Here is a 19914-nt window from a genome sequence, read left to right on the forward strand (position 1 = left end):
ATTAGCCATCCTAGCCCTGCCTGAGTCTTCCTACTTTTGTTGGATGTACCAGAGGTAAATACTTACTGCACAGCCCAGAGTAAAGTGAAGATATTTGCAGGGTATGATCAAAGGGTATGAAATTGAGGACATGATGATTAAAATCAACTGGAACTGCCTATCACACCCTGGATTTGTTTCAAAATATTGAGTTGTTTGATCACTTGCTTTTGACTGAGAACTGTAAAAATCCCAGCACTTTGATCAGAAATCCTCTTCCCTAATCCTAGTGATAGTTCTTGTCACTAGCACATAATGATAGAAATGTAGTTCACTGATTTGCTTTTCAAATGAAAGTAATGATTTTCTGTAGGGTAACAAATCCTAAACTTTTAGTGTTCTTATTTTGGAAGCTTACTAAACCAATGATTTTGCCTTTCTGAGGTTTAAAATTAAATAAACCTTGGAGGAAAGAATCTGTAAAAATGTGATTATATGTACTACATGTACTATACTTTCCCAATTAGACTTAGCCTTAAAATCAGCAGACAGATGAACAGATATCCAAAAACAAGTGTAATAAAATGTTAGTGGTAAAATCTAGGTAGTAAGTATACAGATGCTCACCATAAAATTATTTTGACTTTTCTGTATGTTTGATTTTTTAATAAAATTTGATAAAATATTGGAAAAGATATGTAAGAAGGTGTATGTCTAATACCGAACTTGTGTTTTGGAGAAAATATCATTGTACAATGACATATGATTGAGTGATCTTAATGGATATTTCTGTTGAATTCGCATCTTTGAAAAACTTGGAAAATATAAAAATAATTTTAAGAAGCTTTAACACGCTTCAGGTTATTCTCTTATAGACCAAGAGCCACTCTAAAGATAGAAAAGGCAGCATTAAGGAGGGACCTCAAAGCCAAGGGTGAAAATTGTATTGTGTATCACTGCCATTTTATTGTTCAGCTAGTAAGTAACTGGAGTACCTATTTTCCCAAACAGACTTAGCCTAAAATAAAAATATTACTAAATATCTGGCCATATGCTTATGGTTTAAAACATGGTTTAAAATGCATCAACATATTTGTTGTGCTTACATTTCTTTTTTCACTTAGCAATATACCTTTAGAACTGAGTTTGATTACCATATGTTATGTTTGCTCAAGCCTGGCCCAAAACTAAAAAATTGCACCCTGTGGCTCTTTTTTTTGCCATAACATCACAGTTGGTGGGGGAAGAACACAACTGTGAATGTCTTTTTTTTTAAAGAAAAAAATCGTTTTTGAAAAATGCCAAGTGTAAGCCCTTCTGTAAATGATTCTCTGTAATGATGACATTTTCTCTTCAGAAGGTTTATTTCCTTCATATGAAAGAAAAATAAAAGATCTGCAAATTGTCTTTTAATTGGTAAGGTGGTGACTTTCTTTTTTTTTAAGAGAAAAAATAATTTATTTCAGAATGCTCCCAGCTCAAAAAGGTCTGTCTCAGCTTATGTCCTAAATGGAGAAACTCTCAAGCTTTTAGTCCAAGACTTTGGGGATAATTCCTTCTCCCTCATTCTCTGTTTTTTCCATTCGTTAATTCTTTGTATCCACAGCAGTAGTGTTGGGAGGTGTGCTGACACTGTGGACCTTTTTTTTTAAAAGAAAGGACATGGGGCCAAAATGATATCAAAAAAAAACTGTAAGTTTAAGATCATAAGGGGGAGTGAAAAGAAAAGGGGCGTATTAAATGCAATAAACGAAACAGTCCACTTCACCATCCCACCACACTTGCCACAAGGGTCAGAAGTAATAACCATAGCATGAATCTCTATATTTTAAACAAACTAGCATTTATTCCTCCAGAAATGTAGTAAGGGAAAGGTAAAGCCCAAACCCAGTCACTTTTTTGCAATGTAGACTTTAAATGAATCTTTTCTATGGCAAATTTATGGATCTCTCAAGCAATCACATTTTTTGTTTTGTTTTTTATCATTGTTATAAAAGAAATTCATTCTTATTTCAAGAAGAACTCCCAAGTATAAAGAGAAAATACAGATCATGTGTAATTCTATCACCCAGAGAACAAGATTCTTGATATTTGAAATATATGTCTAGATTTTTCTTCTGTAAACATATATCACATAATTATAATTTTAAGAGAAACAGGCACTTTTTTTTCTCTCCAAAAGCACTTTGTTCTTACTTTCATGCTTCATGAATTATTCCCCTTCACCCTCTGGTATGTATATTTTCACTCTCATTACTGCTGTTTATTGAACTATGAACATACTCAATACCTTTACACAAGGGAAGGAGGGAAAGCTATAACTTTCCCAGTATTCTTGCCCTGTGTTTTTTGTCTTTGCACTAGCATTCTTGCTCTCTCTTTCTATTTCTCTCTCTCTCTTTAAAGCTGTAACTTAAGGACATAAGATCTACCACCTTAACAAATTTGTCCCTCTTTCACTTTTCATTCAAGCTTTGTAAGAGAAAATAAGTCCTCTCTCACCATTACCACCAGTGTATTCATTAATTTACTTTAATCTTGGTTCCACCATCACTAATTCTTCTTTTCCTAACGTCCTTGATGACTTCCAAAATGCCAAATACAGTGAAAGTATGCAGTTTGCCTCCTTCTTTAACCTTCCATCAGCATTTGACACCATCTACAACTGTATGTCCTTTGCATTGAGTTTCTGCTCCTACACCTAAGCCCACTCCTATTCCACTTCCCTTCATTGGGTTCTTCTCTTTGGCCCATTCTTTAAATGTAACGATTCCCCAGGATGCCAGCCTTAGTCCTTATCTCTTTTGTCTCCACGTTTTCTTTTTTAATGAGCTCGACCTCTCTGACAACTTTAATTAATCTCCATCAATCCATATGTCTTGTCCTTATCTCTCTTCTAAAAATATAGACCCATATATCCAACTGGACAACTGGATCTTTCCACTTGGATGAACCTTCCAAATGCACTACAAACTCAGCAAGTATCTTCTTAGCACAACCATCTCCTTTCCCAATCCTCCCCTCTCTCATTGATCCTCTATTCAGCTGCTGGCAATACCATTTAACAGCTATAATAATGTAAATAACAGCAAAGATATTTCTGAAAATACATGATCATGATACAGACCTGATCACTGAAAGAAGTAATATTTGCATTTATTTTGACATCTATAGTCAGTCATAAATTGCATTTGGGACTAATTCATACAATTATAGGATTTCCCTTGTAGTTCAGTTGGTAAAGAATCTGCCCGCAATTCAGGAGACCCAGGTTCAATTCCTGAATCAGGAAGATCCCCTGGAGAAGGAAACAGCAACCCCCTCCAGTATTCTTGCCTGGAGAATCCCATGGACAGAGGAGCCTCGCAGGCTACAGTCTATGGGGTTGCAAGAGTTGGACACGGCTTAGTGACTGAACCACCTCATACAATTAACTCTGAAAAAGGGCTGCTATAGAATTTAATAATTAAGAGTCCATTGATGACTGTCAAGAATGCAATTACAGTAAATTGCAACCTGATTGTGATTGGCTTAGAAGTGAAGAGAAAGGAAGGTGGCATCACTGACTCAATGGACATGCGTTTGAGTAAACTCTGGGAGTTGGTGATGGACAGGGAGGCCTGGCGTGCTACAGTCCATGGGGTCACAAAGAGTCAGACACTACTGAGCGACTGAACTGAACTGATGGCTAGTGAGCACAGACCACTCTTTCAAGTTTGATGATAAAGAGATAGAGAGATTAAATGAATGCCTTTAGGGGAAAAGCAGAAGTGAGGAAGTCATCTTTTAGGACCGGGAAAAACCTAGCAATTTTGTAGGCTTCAGGAAGAAGGCTGTGGTAGAGAAGAAGGGATTGAAGATAGGAAAAATAAGATAGGAATTGAATACAGACAACCACGAAGAAAAGAGTAGGATAGCCTTTGTTTCTTTTGTGTATATTATATATTTTTCATTAACATTTGCTTTAATAAATATCAGGTCTACTGTTTATCACATTGCAGTATTGAATAAGAAATAGCAATAAAATTTTTTGAAATATTTATATGTAAAACTTTACACTTATTTTCATATCTATAGTTAGCAAAAATTGTAATTGAGGCTAATTGGCACAATTAATTAAATCATATATTCCTTTCCATTTCAAAATTTCCCTTATATATTCCATTCCTAGTAAATATGTTGAGTTCTTTTAATTCAACCCATACACAACTGGAAGCTTTCAGTTAAAACTCTCACTTTTTCATAAACTCTTGTAAGTCTTCTTCTAAAAAGAACATTGGGTGCTTCATCTTCCAGGTCTCTATCCCATCAGACTTTATTATTGTTTTGTTACTTACTTGCAAAATGTTCTTCCATAATATATTCTATATCCATGGCTATGTGATTTTCTATACATTTTCCAAGTTTTATGGTTTATTTAATTCAAGTGACTATACCCACCTTTCTGTTTCACTTTTGTAGAAGTAGATAAGGTTAAAGAGAGATGGAACATTTACAGAGAAGAAAGATGATCAGGCTCAATGTTCCTAAGAAAACAGCAACTCTGATCCAGTGATATTAAAAAAAATCGTCAGTACTAAAAATATAACTAGATAGTTCTCCCTCCAGTTATTCAGAAAGGGTTTATAATGGTGTGGGGAGGAGGGGAGATACTGTATTTGAAGTGTCAGACATTGGACACTTATCCTGAGCTGAAAGCTTCTCACGGAGTGGGAGACGTTTTCAGCAATTTTTCTCTTTCCTCCCTTCTCCCACCTCGAGGTCCTCACTGTGTCAACTTCACAGAACGGATGCTGCCTTCTCAGCTGCATGTAGTGGGGCAGTGCACAAAACTCTGCTCTCAGTAGGTAGCATACTCTCAGGCTGAGGAGGAGAGGGGCCTAACCTCACTGCCTCAGTGGGAATGCTCAGTTCCAGTGGCTGCAGGGAGGTGGGAGGAGCACGGGAAGTGATTCCTTCTGACTTCTCCTCCCCCAGAAGCCCCGCCTCCTCACGCTTGGCCAGTGGGGAGGTTAGCTTTCTTTCTCCTTCTAGTTCAGTCCTCTGACCAGTGTGAAAGACCACGCAGAAGCTATGGAGTTGCTTTTTGTGCTTGACCAAGTGCATAGATAGAAGACAGGGATTCCCAGCTGGGAGGAGGGAGGAGAGCTGAAGATCCCTGCCTGGGCTGGCTGATCTAAGCAGTCCAAGTGGGAAGCTGAGTGCTTGAAAGAGGATTATACTCGCACTAGAAATAAGCAGTAAGTGAGCGAATAACCATGATGGCTTAGAAAAGGCTTAATCCCCGTGGGGTTATGGGGTGAGCTAGAAAGTATTGCTTAACTCTAGAGTAAAACTGGAAAGCTTCTGACTGTGTACAGTTGTCTGCTGTTTGGAGACTAGCAGCTCAAGTACAAACCCAGAGCTGTAAATGCCTCCTCCCACTCTTGGAAAATGCCAACTTCTGTTTACAGTAGTTGGGAATATAATCTCCTTCCCTGATCTAGCCTCTTTCTGGGGAAATTTAGTACTAAACCAGATAAGGAGTTGTGATTAAATTGGAGAAGTAGAATCTGTACTGGCAGGAAGGGCAATCTTGAATTATGTTCTGTGAATGCCAGCATTGTTATATCTATTAGTAGTGATTTGCTAATCACAAGATAGTCTGGGGTGGGACATTGAAAGGAAAGTTGAAAACTTTTTTGACAGAGAAGCTGAGTAGTCCATATGCATAAGATGAGATATAAAAATGTGTATAATTAATAATAGATGGAGGGGGTTTTTGAGCATTAAACTAGAACATCAGTCAGGGAACATGGCAGTACTTGGATAAACATTAGCTAGAAAAGAAGAAATTTTAGTTTCATTGATTTCACAATGTTTACAAAGTCAAAACAATGATCCGCGGATACTTTGGTTAGTGTGGCGCATTATATATACCATTGCTGGGCAAGATCTGTGGTTCTCTGGTCAGCAAGTTCTGGCAATGAAGCCACTGCGGCTGGTGCAAAGAATTCTGGGATGTCTGACAGTGAAATGGATGGAAAGACACCTATTCCATCTCTACTTAATGTCCTTTTGTCCAGAAATCGGGTCATGCAAATAAGCTACTTGGTACGTATATGGATCAATATTCAGTAAAGCCATTTCTAAATGATTTGCATTAGAGGGTCTCTGGACAATATCTTACGGCAACCAGTGGACTAAAGGGATACTAAAGCAAAGTGATAGGAAGTCAGTTTGATTGAAACCAACCTTGTTCTTTTTGTTTTCCATCAGTCTTGAAATGGAACCTCAAATGAGGACAAGAATAATAATAGAAATACTGTGGCCATCTGTTCTGTTCTAAGTGGCTAAACTCATTAATATATGAATGAGAATTCAGATTTTATTTATGCATCCTAGTACTTGAATATTTAGGAAATCTCTATCACAGGGGAAAAAACAAAAATAGGAGGTATGTTTGTTGCAGGGGTGGGGGAGTGGGGAAATGTGGAAATCTGCTTTTGAAATGTTATAGGAGAGAAAACAGACAAGAATCATGTCCCATAATGTAAAGAAGATTTTTGTCATGTTTGCTGAAGGATGTAATTCTTCCCATAATGAGACAAGGATCCTAATGTGGCACAGTGGATGCAAACATAAGTATTTATAATTCCCTTAATTCTTGTTGATATAGTTAATACTGAGCAGGGTTTTTTTTTTTTTTTTTTTTCTTTTTTAAAGATAGCAATCTTGGATTACAGCTAATTAGGTAGTGAATTTTCTTTTCTTTTTTTTTACTGGTCCTCTACAAGGTACTAATAATTTCTGAAATTATGAAGAAGTAACTGTCATTCCTGGTATTTCCTTTAACCCTTGCACTGGGAGAAAGGGGGAAAAAGATGACTCAGACATATTATCTCTCTCCTGTAACACAACAGTAAAATTGTTTGCATGATCTGTGTTGTTTTCTAACTTTATAACTTTTGCTATGGGGAGAGATAGATGGAGGAAAAAATGCTGATAAAGAATATTTTTTTAAATGGCCTGTACTCTTCCAACTTTTTAAGCTATCTAATTTTGAAATTTTTCTTATTTACCTTTTAAAAATTATTTCTGAGTTGTCTCTTCCAATGTTAGTTTTCATCAAATTTATAGGCAAATATAGAAAATCTGGGGCTTCCCTTGTAGCTCACCTGGTAAAGAATCAGCCTGCATTGCGGGAGACCCTGGTTCAATTCCTAGGTTGGGAAGATCCCCTGGAGAAGGGATAGGCTACCCACACCAGTATTCTTGGGCTTCCGGGGTGCCTCAGATGGTAAAGAATCTGCCTGTAATGCAGAAGACCTGGGTTCCATCTCTGGGTTGGGAAGATCCCAAGGAGGAGGGCATGGCAAACCACTCTGGTATTTCCTTTCCTGGAGAATCCCCATGGATAGAGGAGCCTAGTGTGCTACAGTGCATGGTGTTGCAAAGTCAGATACAACTAAGCAACTAAGCATGGCACAGCACATAGAAAATCTGAAGATTCATTATCTGAGTGGTGTTTTACTTGCTTATTCTTAAAAATATATGAAGGATTAAAAGAAAATATTTAGTACCTGAAGTCTTAAGCATAATATGACCACTAAATGCAGCTTCAGTGTTTAAGAAAAATACCCTAGGACTCTAAGGAATTTATTATTTATCTTGAATTATTAAAGAATCTTTTCTGAAACTATAGAATTGAAAAAGAAGCATAACAATATTCAGAAAAGGATTAAAGGTGTAATTTGGATGGGAGAGGCTAAGCAGAAGCCAGCAGTTTAATAAAAATATTTGCTACTGTCCATGAGAGGTTGGGATAAAGAATGATGTATTATGACTAGTGAACAAGGTTAAGTACAGACTTTTATCTTTAAAAAGTATTAAGTAGGAATTAACATTATTAATGGAAAGAAACTAAATGATCATTTAAAATTATTCTTTCACAAGAAAAGTAAAGAAAAAGGATATGGAAAATTAAGCAGTGACGAAGACCTGGAAATAATTGTCGATGAAAAGCAGGTAAGTGAATGCTTACATACATTTTCTACTGTTGCCTTGTAGATTTTTGACAACTGTGAGCCCTTTGAGCTTTCAGCTCTGCCCTGGCAGCTGTATTAGCCTGACTAACTGAGGCCTGCATAAGATAGATTTTTGAGAGCAGCTAGGCCTGTCTGTCTAAGGCCTCTAATGCACTGACTTCTGTATGATGTCAGCATGTATGTCCTGTGTGTAAGAATGAAGAAAAATAAAACAGAGCAAAATAAGAGAATGTTTGGGAATTGAAAACCCTACTTGAAAAAATGAATCTGTACAACAATGACAATTTGGTTTGGAAAAAATATTTAAACAAGAACCAGTAGGTATCTTATTTTGAAAATGAGAAATGCTACTATTAGTGTAAAACAATTATAATTTAGGAGGAGGGGGATAAATGACTTTCAAAAACTGAGAAGTTTAAAACATATTGCCCAGTTTACTTTCACAGACTGTCTGCAGTAAATTTAGAGAGTTCAAATTTCAAAACAAACCAAAAAAGAAGCTAGTTAATAGTCTTTAAAACTTCTTGTAATTTGAGAAACATCTAGCTTGTATTTTATACGGGCCCATAAGGTGAAATGAAAACTGCTTAATAGACCATAAACAATGGCATACCAGGAAGTGGAAGGTATCCAGCTCATGTCACGGAATTGGCATTAGCCCTTAACGTCTTTGTTAATTATCAAGGAGACAGAGAACTACGTATCTATTTCATGTGTAAGTGGCTGTGATTCTGATGATTTCAACGTAAGTTCAGGTAGAGATAGAGAAATAATTCAGAGATCTGAATAGATGAAGCTATTGGAATGAAGGCAGTCAGCAAGTTACAGAAAGCCAAGTTGAATTTGGACAGTTTCCTAATCATGCCATTTGTTTTGCATCATGGTGATTGCATTAAAGGGGCCATTGTGTCTGTTTCTGAATAAAAGAGAAAATGACCATCAGAAGAGAGCAACCAGAAACAATTGACTTACAGACTGGCCTGTTAGGCCTGGAGTAATTGTGATTACTGAAGGTACTATTCCAGGGAAAACTGGCCGAACAAAGCATCTCCCCAGGAGGTGCAGAGTATGTCCAGACTGCGGGGTTCACTCAAACTACAGGCAGGCTTTTCTTGCCTTATCTTCACTCCGCCGCTCCTGAGTAAAGCAGGGTGGAAGAATGTTGGATTTGGCCCTGTGTTTCTGCTTAGGGCCAAGTTGTCAGTTCAGTTAATAAGTGGGGCCGGAGCCTGAGTGCTCTGCTGGGCTGTTAGCTATCATTTTAACTGTGTCAAATTAATTTCTTTGGGTGTGTGATCTCTGTTTCCCATATACCATGGCATTCTGATGGAAGGACTGAACCTCCCTGGAAAACGTAAAAAAAGTAAAATACAACTGAGTATATTATGAGAATTCACATACCCATACATATCTCTATGAAAATGAAAAGTGTTATTTTTTTTATTTCTCTCTTAATCATGAAGAAGTTAAATTCCCATTCTTTTTGTAGCTCTTTAGTGTTGTTCTACTGCCAGAGCTGCTTTTTTTCTTTTCTTCATTTTTTCCTGAGGCTTATTTTTGTTTTAAGTGAATTCGGGGATTCAGAAAAGAGAGTTGTTGTTTTTCTATTGTTGCACTTTTCACAAATTTATATTGTTATGCCTAAACACATTTTGTTAACTGTTAAAGAATCTTTTAAAAATTAGAAACTACTCTCCTGCTTCTTCAGAAAATAGCAGTTTTCTTACCTGGATCAGATGAGGGAAGATTGAGTTTCTCAGTCACTGTTGACTCTCTAGTTCTCATGTTTCCTCTGGTGCCACTGGACCAGTTGGCACCAGTTGGCAGTAACCCAGCTTTGCTGAGTCATTCATGTCAAAACATATTTTAAAAGATGAGTAATTATGAATATGAGTTGGCTTTGGTGTTTGCTGTTGGCAGTAAAAAGTAGTCCCTCCTTTTGGGGAAGGTTTATTTGGTGTTGATGTAATGAGTAAATCCTAGGTAGAAACAATGACAGCATTGACACCTCAAAGTAAAATATTTGGGAAAGCACTCTAATTAGTCTTTATAACACTATTAAAAATTCTTACTGAGTTTAAGAGATCAACATTAAAAGTGCATGTGTGTTTGTGGGTGGATGTGTGTGAAATACTTTTTTTCTAATATTGCTTCATCTCATAATTATTATACATATTTTGTCAGGGGAGGAGGAATCTTTATGTTCAGTTTAGTCTCCATATGTCTTTTCAGAAACATGGCAGAAATTTGTTAGTCAATCTTCATACAGTTACAAAATTATCTCAGTAAATGGTACCAAAAGAAAATCTAAAGAAGATAAATAAAATAGTTGGAGTGCTGTGATGGTCAGAAGTCCACTAAGCTCATTGAACCTGTCATTCAGACGCTGTCACTCTACAAACGCTGTGTAAGCTACATGCCATTTTATCAGTCATGTGATTTGTAAGTCTTATGACTTAAAGCCCACAGTTTTGCTTATGTAAGCACATTAATAACAAGCAGCATAGAGTATGAGGATTTTATTTACTCTGGCTGCCCACATTTAAGGGGTAAAAGGTGATTTCTTTATTATTTCTCTATGAGAAAAAGTAATTTTGGAAATGTGTAGGTTTTATTCTTAAAAGGCAATATTGTGCTTTTCTCTTTGTGAAATTTTAGTGGCAAGATTTGTTTGAGATACATAGGAAAATGTTCCAGAGAATTCTTAGGTTAGTGTTGATGTCCTAAAGTAATAAGAGGTGCCACATAATATGTAATTACACACCCACACACTTCTATAGTCATTTAAATATAAATGGACCATGTTGACATTGAAGTCCATATTCTCTTCCAGAAATCCCTAGTTTTCAAACTCCAAGCATAGGAAAGTAATCAAAGGATGCATTGGATAAAAATCTTTATACCTCTAAAATCCAGACATTTGATATAAATATATTTCATTATATGTATAATTATGTAACATATATAATATACATTTGTACATTTACATATAATTAAAATAATAGAATTAGTTCTTTATTTGGCTTTCTAAGATAAATATTAAAATAAATTTTATATATGTATTTTGGTTATTTTTATTATTTATTAAAATATTCTTTCCTGATTGAATGGGGGTGCCTCTTGTTTAGGAATAGATCTCAGGTACAGGTGAATTTCCTTTGAAGTTACTGAGATGTCAGGGGTCAGTGTGGGGTAGTAGATGGTCAAGTACCCTGCGTAAGTGATTAAAAACATTAGCCACTTTGAATAAATAGTAACTTAAATCTTTTTGAAATTACTATTTTAATTAGAATAGAGTCAGTTTAATTCAAAGTTTGTGATATGCTGACCAAGATAACTTTTTTTCTAAAATGTTTCCAAATTCCAAGCAGATACAAAGGAAGTAACGAAGGCTAACACAAAATTATAGAATATTGTCACTGTAAAGAGGATACACTTGTAGGTTCGAGCATTTCAACATAGTTTTAACAGTATGCCGTAGATTGATTATAGGACTCAGAGTTGCAGCTGCATACCCGTAAGTACAATAAGGCAGGGAAATGTCAGAAGTCAACCCTTAACAAAGGTGTGCATGATCAGAACCGCGGTTCTCAAATTGAGCAGCCTCAGAATCCCGTTAAGGGCTTCTCAGGAATTGCTCGGTCCCACCCACCCCCTAGAATTTCTGATTCTGCAGGTCAGGTCCAAGTAGGGCCCAACAACTCAATCCTCGGTTCTCACTGCTGATCTAGACCTTTGAGACTATCTAGTCAAAGGAAACAACTCTTGTAGTTCTGAAGAGAAAAAATATATGTATCACTTGCGATAAATCTGACATTCTTTACCTGGGAGTTACCTGGAAACCTAAAAACTAAAATTCATAGATATCCAATGTAATGATGATAAAAACAAGAAAACCACAGCCATTTACAGCTAAAGGTGCTCAAAGATTCAGGTTTGCATCTGACTGAATTTCACTTAGTAGCCTTATGGTAGCCTTGTGATTTGAGGTGTTTCCATATTTGTAAAATAATACTCTGCTCTTCCCACCTCTTAGAGTTTCTCTAAGAAAATGAGTTTGTAAAAGTACTTTATAAACTACAAACAAGTATGTCATTTTAATTAGCTGGTCATCACCACCTTCTTGGCCAGCCAGACAAAATATCATAGACCAGGTGGCTTACACAACACATATTTCTTTCTCAGCACTCTAGGGGCTAGCAAGTCCAAGATAAACATGCTGGTATGTTTGGTTTCTGGCGAAGGTTGTCTTTCTGGCTTATAGGAAGAGAGTCTTCCCCGCTGTATCGTCACATCATCACCTGGCAGAGAGAGAGAGGGAGCTCTGGTGTCTCTGCCTCTTATTAGGGCCCATTCGTAAGGCACCATTTAACCGTTATCATCTCCTTGCAGGCCTGTCCCCAAATACAAATACATTAAAGGTTAGTGCGTCAATATATGAATCTGGAGGGGACACAAACATTCAGTCCATAATACCACCCCAAAACCCCAATTTAGCAAACAGGAACACAGATCTGGAAAGCTGAATCGAGTTGCTCTGAGTCCCTGGTTAGGTACAGAGAGAGCACTGGAAGCCAGCCTTCCCTCTTGATGTGCAATCCAGTACACTGTCTATCATCCTATATAGCTCCCTATGGTCGCCCATTACTGGGCATCCCCTAGGTGGGCATTAAGAAGCTGATTTGCTTCAGTGCTGTAATTATATAAAATAACCACCTACTAGGAAGTATCATAATTGGCCAATACTTATCGAACCCTCACAGGAATAATCTTTTCTAAAAACATTCCTTAACAGTTTACTTCCCTCTTGGCTGCTGTAGCTTTATTAGGAGAGAAATGCCCTTCCAAGCAAATATATACATAATTAGAGCTGAAATTGGTTGTTACCATCCACTTACCTTTCCCATCCCTAGACAGCCTCCCCGAGGAGGGCCTTGACCAGACATGAGAAGCACCATGGAGAGAGACAACACATACCTTTCTTAGCCCAAAACCTTTATCCACTAAAAAGATGCACAACCTGAGAGTTGTGAGTTAAGTTTTCATTTGGGTCAAAATGAGGACTGCAGTCCAGGAGATAGCACTTCAGATAGCTCTCTGCTCCAAAGAGGTAGTGGGGGAAGGTCAATATATCAGATTTTGGTGAAGGAGGAGTTCAATGCAATCAAGAGCTTACTTTACAAAAGGTTTTCTGCTATTCGTGAGGAGCTGATGTCACCATGAAGGAATTTAGTGATTTTCTAGATATGAAGAGAGGCAAGGATTGGGATCATGAAGTCAGTTCCTGAAAGTATCTGACTATCTAAAGACCTGTTCCACCAGTTTCCCTGGAGCACAAACTGCCTCACTGCCCACCCTCAGGCGGTATGGAAGGCGCAGCCGCAGCAGCGCAAGGTTCAGGCTCCACAGAGGTGGATGGCAGAGGTCCTTGTTGTTGTTCAGTCACGGCAAATGCTCTTGGCAGGCGCCAGTTTGTAGTTGACACCCTTATGAGAGTCTCCTTTTAAATTTGTGGAAGAAGCCCAAGCAGAAAGCCATGGAAACTAGAATCTCTATGAATTTTCCTTTAAGAAAAAGAAGAGGCAAAATATAGACACCCTCTTGTGTTTCCAGTAGCAGAAATGCATTTGAGTAGGATTGTAATTTTATCCTAGTGGTCAATGTGGGAATGAATCCTAAAGAGGAAAGTACAGGCCAATGTGAAAGAAAAATGGAAGAATGAGGAAAACAGAGAAACAGGAAAGGATATCGAGCTTCCTTCTTATACTAACAGTTAATGTGGTCATACCACCATCTAAGCAGCTGACCTGATTCTGGACTCATAAATAGTGAAAGGAATGGGGGTGATATGTGTCACTGCCTTGTTGTACTCCACACCATCTGGCCAGTGCTTTTCTTGCCCTATCAATGCGGTGACTTAAATATAATTCAGATCCCATTTACCTCTGATAAAGACTTATAAAGCTGGAGACATTGTCTCTTGACGTCACATATAACACTCTTCCTGGGCACCTTCTTGGAACTCCGTGTTGGTCACCAAGAACAGAAACCGCCTCTAGGCTTGCAAGAAAGAAACAAGCTGGGCAGCCCGGTGATTCTGAAACAGGATGCTGTGAGATTCTGAAGGACCAAGCACATTATGCAGTTGTGGTTGCCCCCATTATGCTCACAATAGACATAGGCTCATTAGCATTTTCCCCAGAGAGATTGATAGATGAGAAATGGTTCAATGAAAATAAGCCATATTTATGTGTGATGAGAGAGACCAAAGCTTTTCAAATTTGCTGTCTATATGAAATCAGCATTAGAGTAAACAAAAATTCACTACTGTAGTCCAATCAATGCCATCTGTCAGCAAAGCTATTTATCATCAGTAAGTGTTATACAAGGCAAGGGGAAAGTTTTGCAAAAGGTTAAACAGAAAAGTAACTGTGATAAAGGCATTTTCACTCATCCTTTATTCTTAAACATTACCTACTTGTGTCGAGTAATAATATGAAAACATTACCTATTTGTGTCAAGTAATATGAAAATAGTTCAATTATCTAACCTGAGTTAGGTAATTGGGAAGGGGGCGTGGGGCAGAAATCACAGTAATGCAGAGTAACTTAATTTTTCCTTGTAAACTTACAATGCTGAGGGATTTGGAGGGGGTGGGGTGGGGGGGGTTGACTTCATACATTTCAGGTTAGTGTACTGATTCCCCTAGGCATCACCTCTGACTCCAGGAAAAACTAAAAGGACAGACCTAATATCTTAATTTCAGAGTCTTCTGACATGTTACTGAGATCTGAAGGTAGAAGGCCAGAAAATGTAGAGGGTGACTCTTGAGAGTGACACAGAGGCAGACAGGAGAGACCTGAAATGAAGCAGGCGGCCATCGTCCTAGTTTCCACTCTCAGCTTTGTCACTTACTAAGCAGAAGGCCTGGGAGTGAGCAGCTGAAGTTCTCAGAGTTTCTGTTTCTTCATCTGTAAAATGGAATAATACCATCTGGCTCAGACGTCTGCTGTGGGGTTCAAATGGGGGTGCCTCTCTGAGGAGCCTTGTGTCCAATGCAGCCTCCTCCTTCAGTCAGAGCAGAGTTTAGAATCCAGGCCCACGGCTGTTTCATCTCATGTTCTTTCCACCAGCAGCTCAGGTTCCTGAATGCTGAGTTGGTCATTACATCTCTGTGTTTACTCACACTGCTTTACCAGTGAGCGGGCTGTGTGCCTTCTGTAGGGCACTGTTAGATACTCTAGTCTGGTGCCTGTTCGGGTCTGCCGGCTCCTCTGCCCCTGCTCATGTTGGCCATTGTGAATGTACCAGGTGTTATACAGTGGTTAAGAGCGAGGCTTTCACAGTCAGGGATCTGAATGAAAGACTACAGCCATGTAGTAGCTATATCGGGAAAAATTAACCAGCCTCAGGCTGCTCTGCTATAAAATGAAGAAAATTCTATCTACTTCATAAAGTAGTTGTTAGGATAAATAAGTTGCTGTAAATAAATGCTTAGCAGAGTGTGTGGCATGAAATAAGTACTTTATAAATGTCCCGTACTGGAGTGGGTGAGTGGTGGGAGTTGATGGTAAAAGCCTTGGATTGAGTAGGTGTAGAATCCCCTTGGGTTTCTTCGGGGCTACATTATACTACTACTAAATAATAAAGTCTATTCTGAGGTCATAGATACAAACGCCTCCTTCGATCAGCCAAGTTCAGAGATGAGAATGGATTATGTGTAAGAAAAACAAGAAGTGAGGAAGACAATGGCTGAGGTCACCCGCTGGCCCCCTAGAAGGGGCGACACCTACCAGCCCCAGCTAATTGCCATCCTGTTGAAGATGGGCTCAGGGTCACCACATATACTCATTTTTCAAGAGAAGCAATAAATCTACTTTTTTAAATATTTAAAATCAGTTTTTAAATTTTATAACCTTGTGTGGTCAAAACAGTGTGGGTGTGTATACAGCCCTGGGGTTCCAGTCTGTGACCTGTTACACTTGTGAGACTCTCAGATCAAAGGAAAGTAGGATGTGCCTGTACCTGGGTGGGCCCCTGCTCTCCCCCTGTTTCTCTGCTTCTTTACACCTCCTGCTTTCAAGCCTCTCCCTTGAAACTAACCTAACCCAGTTGTTGGCCAGATTAAAACAATGGACGTTAAGATATGATTGTTAGATGGCCTTCTGTCTCCCGAGGTTCGAGTACCTCAAAAAAGAACTAGTTAACCTAAAACATAAAATATCCCCACTTGATAAAATGAGTAGGTCAGATATTTGTAAGCAGAAAGTATTGCTGATATTTCCTATTCGGGACTTCTACCACCTCCTCTTCTTACCAACTTAGCATCTCAGAGAGTTAGCAAGGTACCCACCTTGTAGAGGGGAAACACCCAGCCTTCTTCACCAGTCCATCTTCCCCAACTTTGCAAACAGTAATGCAAACCACAGAGTTCAATGAAAACCTGTCATCAGTAAGAGAGAGACCATGAGTAACCACTTCAAGTTCAACAAACATCTTAAATGCCACTATGTATCTTAATTTTAGGATATTATTGTACAGCCTATGTTCATTACATGCAGCATTAAAAAAAAAAAAACTAAACTTTCAAGTTGGAAAAATAAATAGATGTAAGTAATTTTTAAATAGCCTATTTTTTAATCTAATGGGGGAAAGTGCTGGCAGCATCTTTAGTCACTGAGAAAAATATATGTAAAATTGAAATGACATGAGCTGACTTGCTGAGTATAAAAATGATGTGATATATGAAAATAACAGGCCAGGACAGTAGTGCTGAAGCTCAGCCATTTGGAACACAGCTTGAAAGGAAACCATTCAGCCTTTCACTGTGGAATGTTTGTTGTGCTTTTACTGGTTTTGTTTTTTGGTTGTTTTAAGTCAGTTTATCCAGTCAGTCTGAAAACTGTAGACATTAGAGCTAGAAGGAATTTCAGAAGAGAATCTAATGCAGTGATTTTTAAATTGTGCTCCATGGAACCCATTCCCAGCCGCTTTAAACAGAGGAGGAGGTTTATGCCTGTGGTGCAGTCCCTTAGAGTAAATCAGCCCCTAGGTATGCAGAGAAACTTAGAGTGATGAAAGGGTGCTGCTGCTATGAAGTTTAATTATATTGGTTCTACTTCATTCAAAGTAACTTGAGTCTTGGAATAGGGAAGTAACTTGACTCTATCACTTAGATTATTTTTTATCGCAAGAAATATTAGAATTCGGGTCTGCAGTTTCATGTCCTGGCTTTAGTCATCCACCCCTATAACTGCCTTCATAAATTAAACTACTTTTTATCCTTTCTTCTAAATTCCCTCATGCTGGTAAGCTAAGCATACCAGTCAGTCTAGAAAAATCACTTGAGAAGAGCATGTATTTCAAATGCACAGCTAACTCTATTAAATTTGATGGACTTTTATGAAAGGATATTTATATAAGATGCTTCCTACTTCATAAAGGGGCTCTCACGAGCTTTGTGACAGCTTCCCACTGTATGGAAGTGAAGTGAAATTGCTCAGTCGTGTTTGACTCTGCGACCCTGTGGACTGTAGCCCACCAAGCTCCTGTGTCCATGGGATTTTTTCAGGCAAGAATACTGGAGTGGGTTGCCATTTTCTCCCCCAAAGGATCTTCCTGACCGAGGGATGGAACTCAAGTCTCCTGCATTGCAGACAGACTCTTTTACCATATGAGCCACCAGGGAATACATCCCATTGTATATCAGGGTACAAATATTAAAGATTTTTAAAGAAATCTGAATCTCCTAAGATCCCCCTAGGAAGATTAGCAAAGCATTTCCTCCCCCATTGAAGCAGAGGGTTTTTCCACAGCTCGTCTCTCTGGTCTTCGCTTGGATCAGCTTATCATCACCCTTTCAGTTGGTTGTGGGGATTGTGAAGCAGGACGACAGTCCAACAACTAGCTTCCTAGTCCATCCATTCTGAAGTGAGCTCCCAGCACTTTGTCTAATGAAGCACTTTGTCACCTTGTCACCTTTGTCACCTTGCATGTGACCTCACTGATTACTGACTTCCTCAGTGTCTGTTATCAGGGCTCTGAAAAACAGCTGTGGGTGGAAATATTTATACTGAAACTATTTATGTTACAAATTCAAAATCTGATAAATAAAAATGACTAAGGAAGAGATAGACCATACAAATTTTTTTTTTCTTCTTTTGATACTTAAACAGGAGAGAGAATTTCGAGAGTAGACTTCCTTTCCTTCTCTTCTGACTTCGGACCTAGATGCCTGGTCTCTGCCATTACACTGACCTTGTCGTTTCTGTGGTCATGCCTTTATTTCTCTCCCATCCAGACTTTGCAATACATGTCTTCTCCTTTCTTCTCAGCCCGATGCTCTGATCCCCGCCTCTGGAATGTGTCTCTTATTCTGGTACTGCATATATAAGCTTTGACAGAAACACAGCTCTTGCAAACCTGCTGTGTTTTTTTTTTTTTTAATGCTCCATTGCTTCCTTTTCTTTCTTCAAAACAACTCTATAATTCTGTCATTTCCCTTTTTAGTCATTATAGTTTTTCACATGGTCTACCCCCAGTCAGCGAGTACCACTTCCTTCCTATCTCGTGATCTAGGAAAAACACACGCACACACAAATGATCATTCAGCACAATTGTTATTTATTCCTCATCATAGTATCTTTTTTTTGCCAAATGATCTCATTCTTTAAACATATGAATAAGTGACTTAATAAAGAAATGGTGAGAGAATGTACCATCTCGGCCTTGTGCCGGATGTCCTGAATAGAAAAAAAAATTCATTCATCACTTTTTTCTAACAAAATTATCTCATTTGTATAATTTGTGAATAATTAATGAATTCTTGTTGTAGAAAAACACTAAACATGGAGGCAAGTAGTTTTCTTCCAGTCAAAAATTGTCCAATTATCACTTCCCTAAACTCTCAGCTTCTATCTTTAAATGTGTCCCCAAAATTGAAACATTAATTTTTGTGAACTATGGAAGTAGTTTCTGAAAAAGAAATGAGTGATAATGCATCAGTTGATGGATTTTTTTAATCAACTTGTTTAGTGCAGAATAAAACAAGTTGAAGCTCACAAACAGGCTTTGTAATTCTTAAACTTTTAAGCTAAAGATACAGAACCTTGGAAACTTTGCATTAAAGAAAAAAATGACACAATATATCTTTCATTAAGTGAGTGAGCAATCTTACCCTTTCACCTAAAGGATTTTCAATCCTTTTGTGGTTTTATGAACCACAGTAGCCATACAAGACATACATGGACCACAAAGCTGCTTGGCTTACAGATGATAGATACTCAAGATGTGGGGAGAAGTGATGTCTCTTGCTGTGTCCCAAATATGGTGCAAACTCCTCAGTTGGGCTCCCAGGCCATGGGTGGTCCAGGCCCTGACTACCCTGTTATTCTCACCCAATGCCACCGCAACTCCATATCCCATTCATACTGATCAACTTGAAGCACTATAGGTGTGTAACACTCTTCCTCCCTTTTTGCCTTTGTCCTGTGCCTATGTATACATATGTGATGCACATCACCAAATCTTCTGATATCTCCCCTAGGAGTAGAAGGGTGCAGATGGAGGGAAGGAGGCCTCCTCACAGTCCTGCTATAGACTTTCCCCTTTGAGAATCCAGATGCTCGGAGAGGAGAAAGAAAAGGAACAAGCCCCTCTTGGCTCTGCAGACAGACATCCTAAACCCCATAGTTGTAGGGGAGAGTGAGAAGGGGGAAAAAGAAAACAAAAATGAAAATAAAGCCTTTGCCAAAGAAGCAGCAGCAAATGGGAAAACAGGAAAATCTGAGAAACTATTGTTTATAGACATGTGATATGTAAACAGTTTTGCTATGTATCTTCTGGGGCTTGGTTGTAGGGGAGAACACTTAGTTGCATTCAGCACATGTATACCTTTTGTTGTTCTAAA

General features: G+C 38.3%; 1 protein-coding gene and 1 long non-coding RNA gene across 17 annotated transcripts in view; one reads left to right on the forward strand and one right to left on the reverse strand.

Annotated features, from left to right (window-relative positions):
- Positions 1 to 19914, forward strand: part of PEX5L (peroxisomal biogenesis factor 5 like) — a 272998-nt gene that overhangs the window by 62251 nt on the left and 190833 nt on the right. For 4 of the 15 annotated variants that reach the window (XM_070466354.1, XM_070466355.1, XM_070466360.1 and 1 more), the window contains exons 1-2: positions 5006 to 6072; positions 7915 to 7986. The exons of 3 other annotated variants lie outside the window; for them this stretch is intronic. In XM_070466354.1, the coding sequence (XP_070322455.1) occupies positions 5980 to 6072; positions 7915 to 7986 (165 nt within the window). In that variant the 5' untranslated portion in view covers positions 5006 to 5979. Of the gene's footprint in view, positions 1 to 5004; positions 6073 to 7914; positions 7987 to 19914 lie in introns of those variants that run through there. 8 more of the 15 variants (XM_070466356.1, XM_070466358.1, XM_070466363.1 and 5 more) reach the window with 5 other exon arrangements.
- On the reverse strand, positions 11123 to 18476 carry LOC139034750 (uncharacterized). Of its 2 annotated transcripts, none has more exons than XR_011487288.1 (3): positions 18264 to 18476; positions 16360 to 16449; positions 11123 to 12400 (listed from the first exon to the last, which is right to left on the reverse strand). It is a non-coding gene; the product is annotated as an uncharacterized lncRNA (long non-coding RNA). The 2 variants fall into 2 exon arrangements; XR_011487287.1 differs by having other exon boundaries at positions 11123 to 14126.

This window comes from Odocoileus virginianus, chromosome 4, assembly GCF_023699985.2.
Source record: "Odocoileus virginianus isolate 20LAN1187 ecotype Illinois chromosome 4, Ovbor_1.2, whole genome shotgun sequence".
Classification (NCBI taxonomy): Eukaryota; Metazoa; Chordata; class Mammalia; order Artiodactyla; family Cervidae; genus Odocoileus; species Odocoileus virginianus.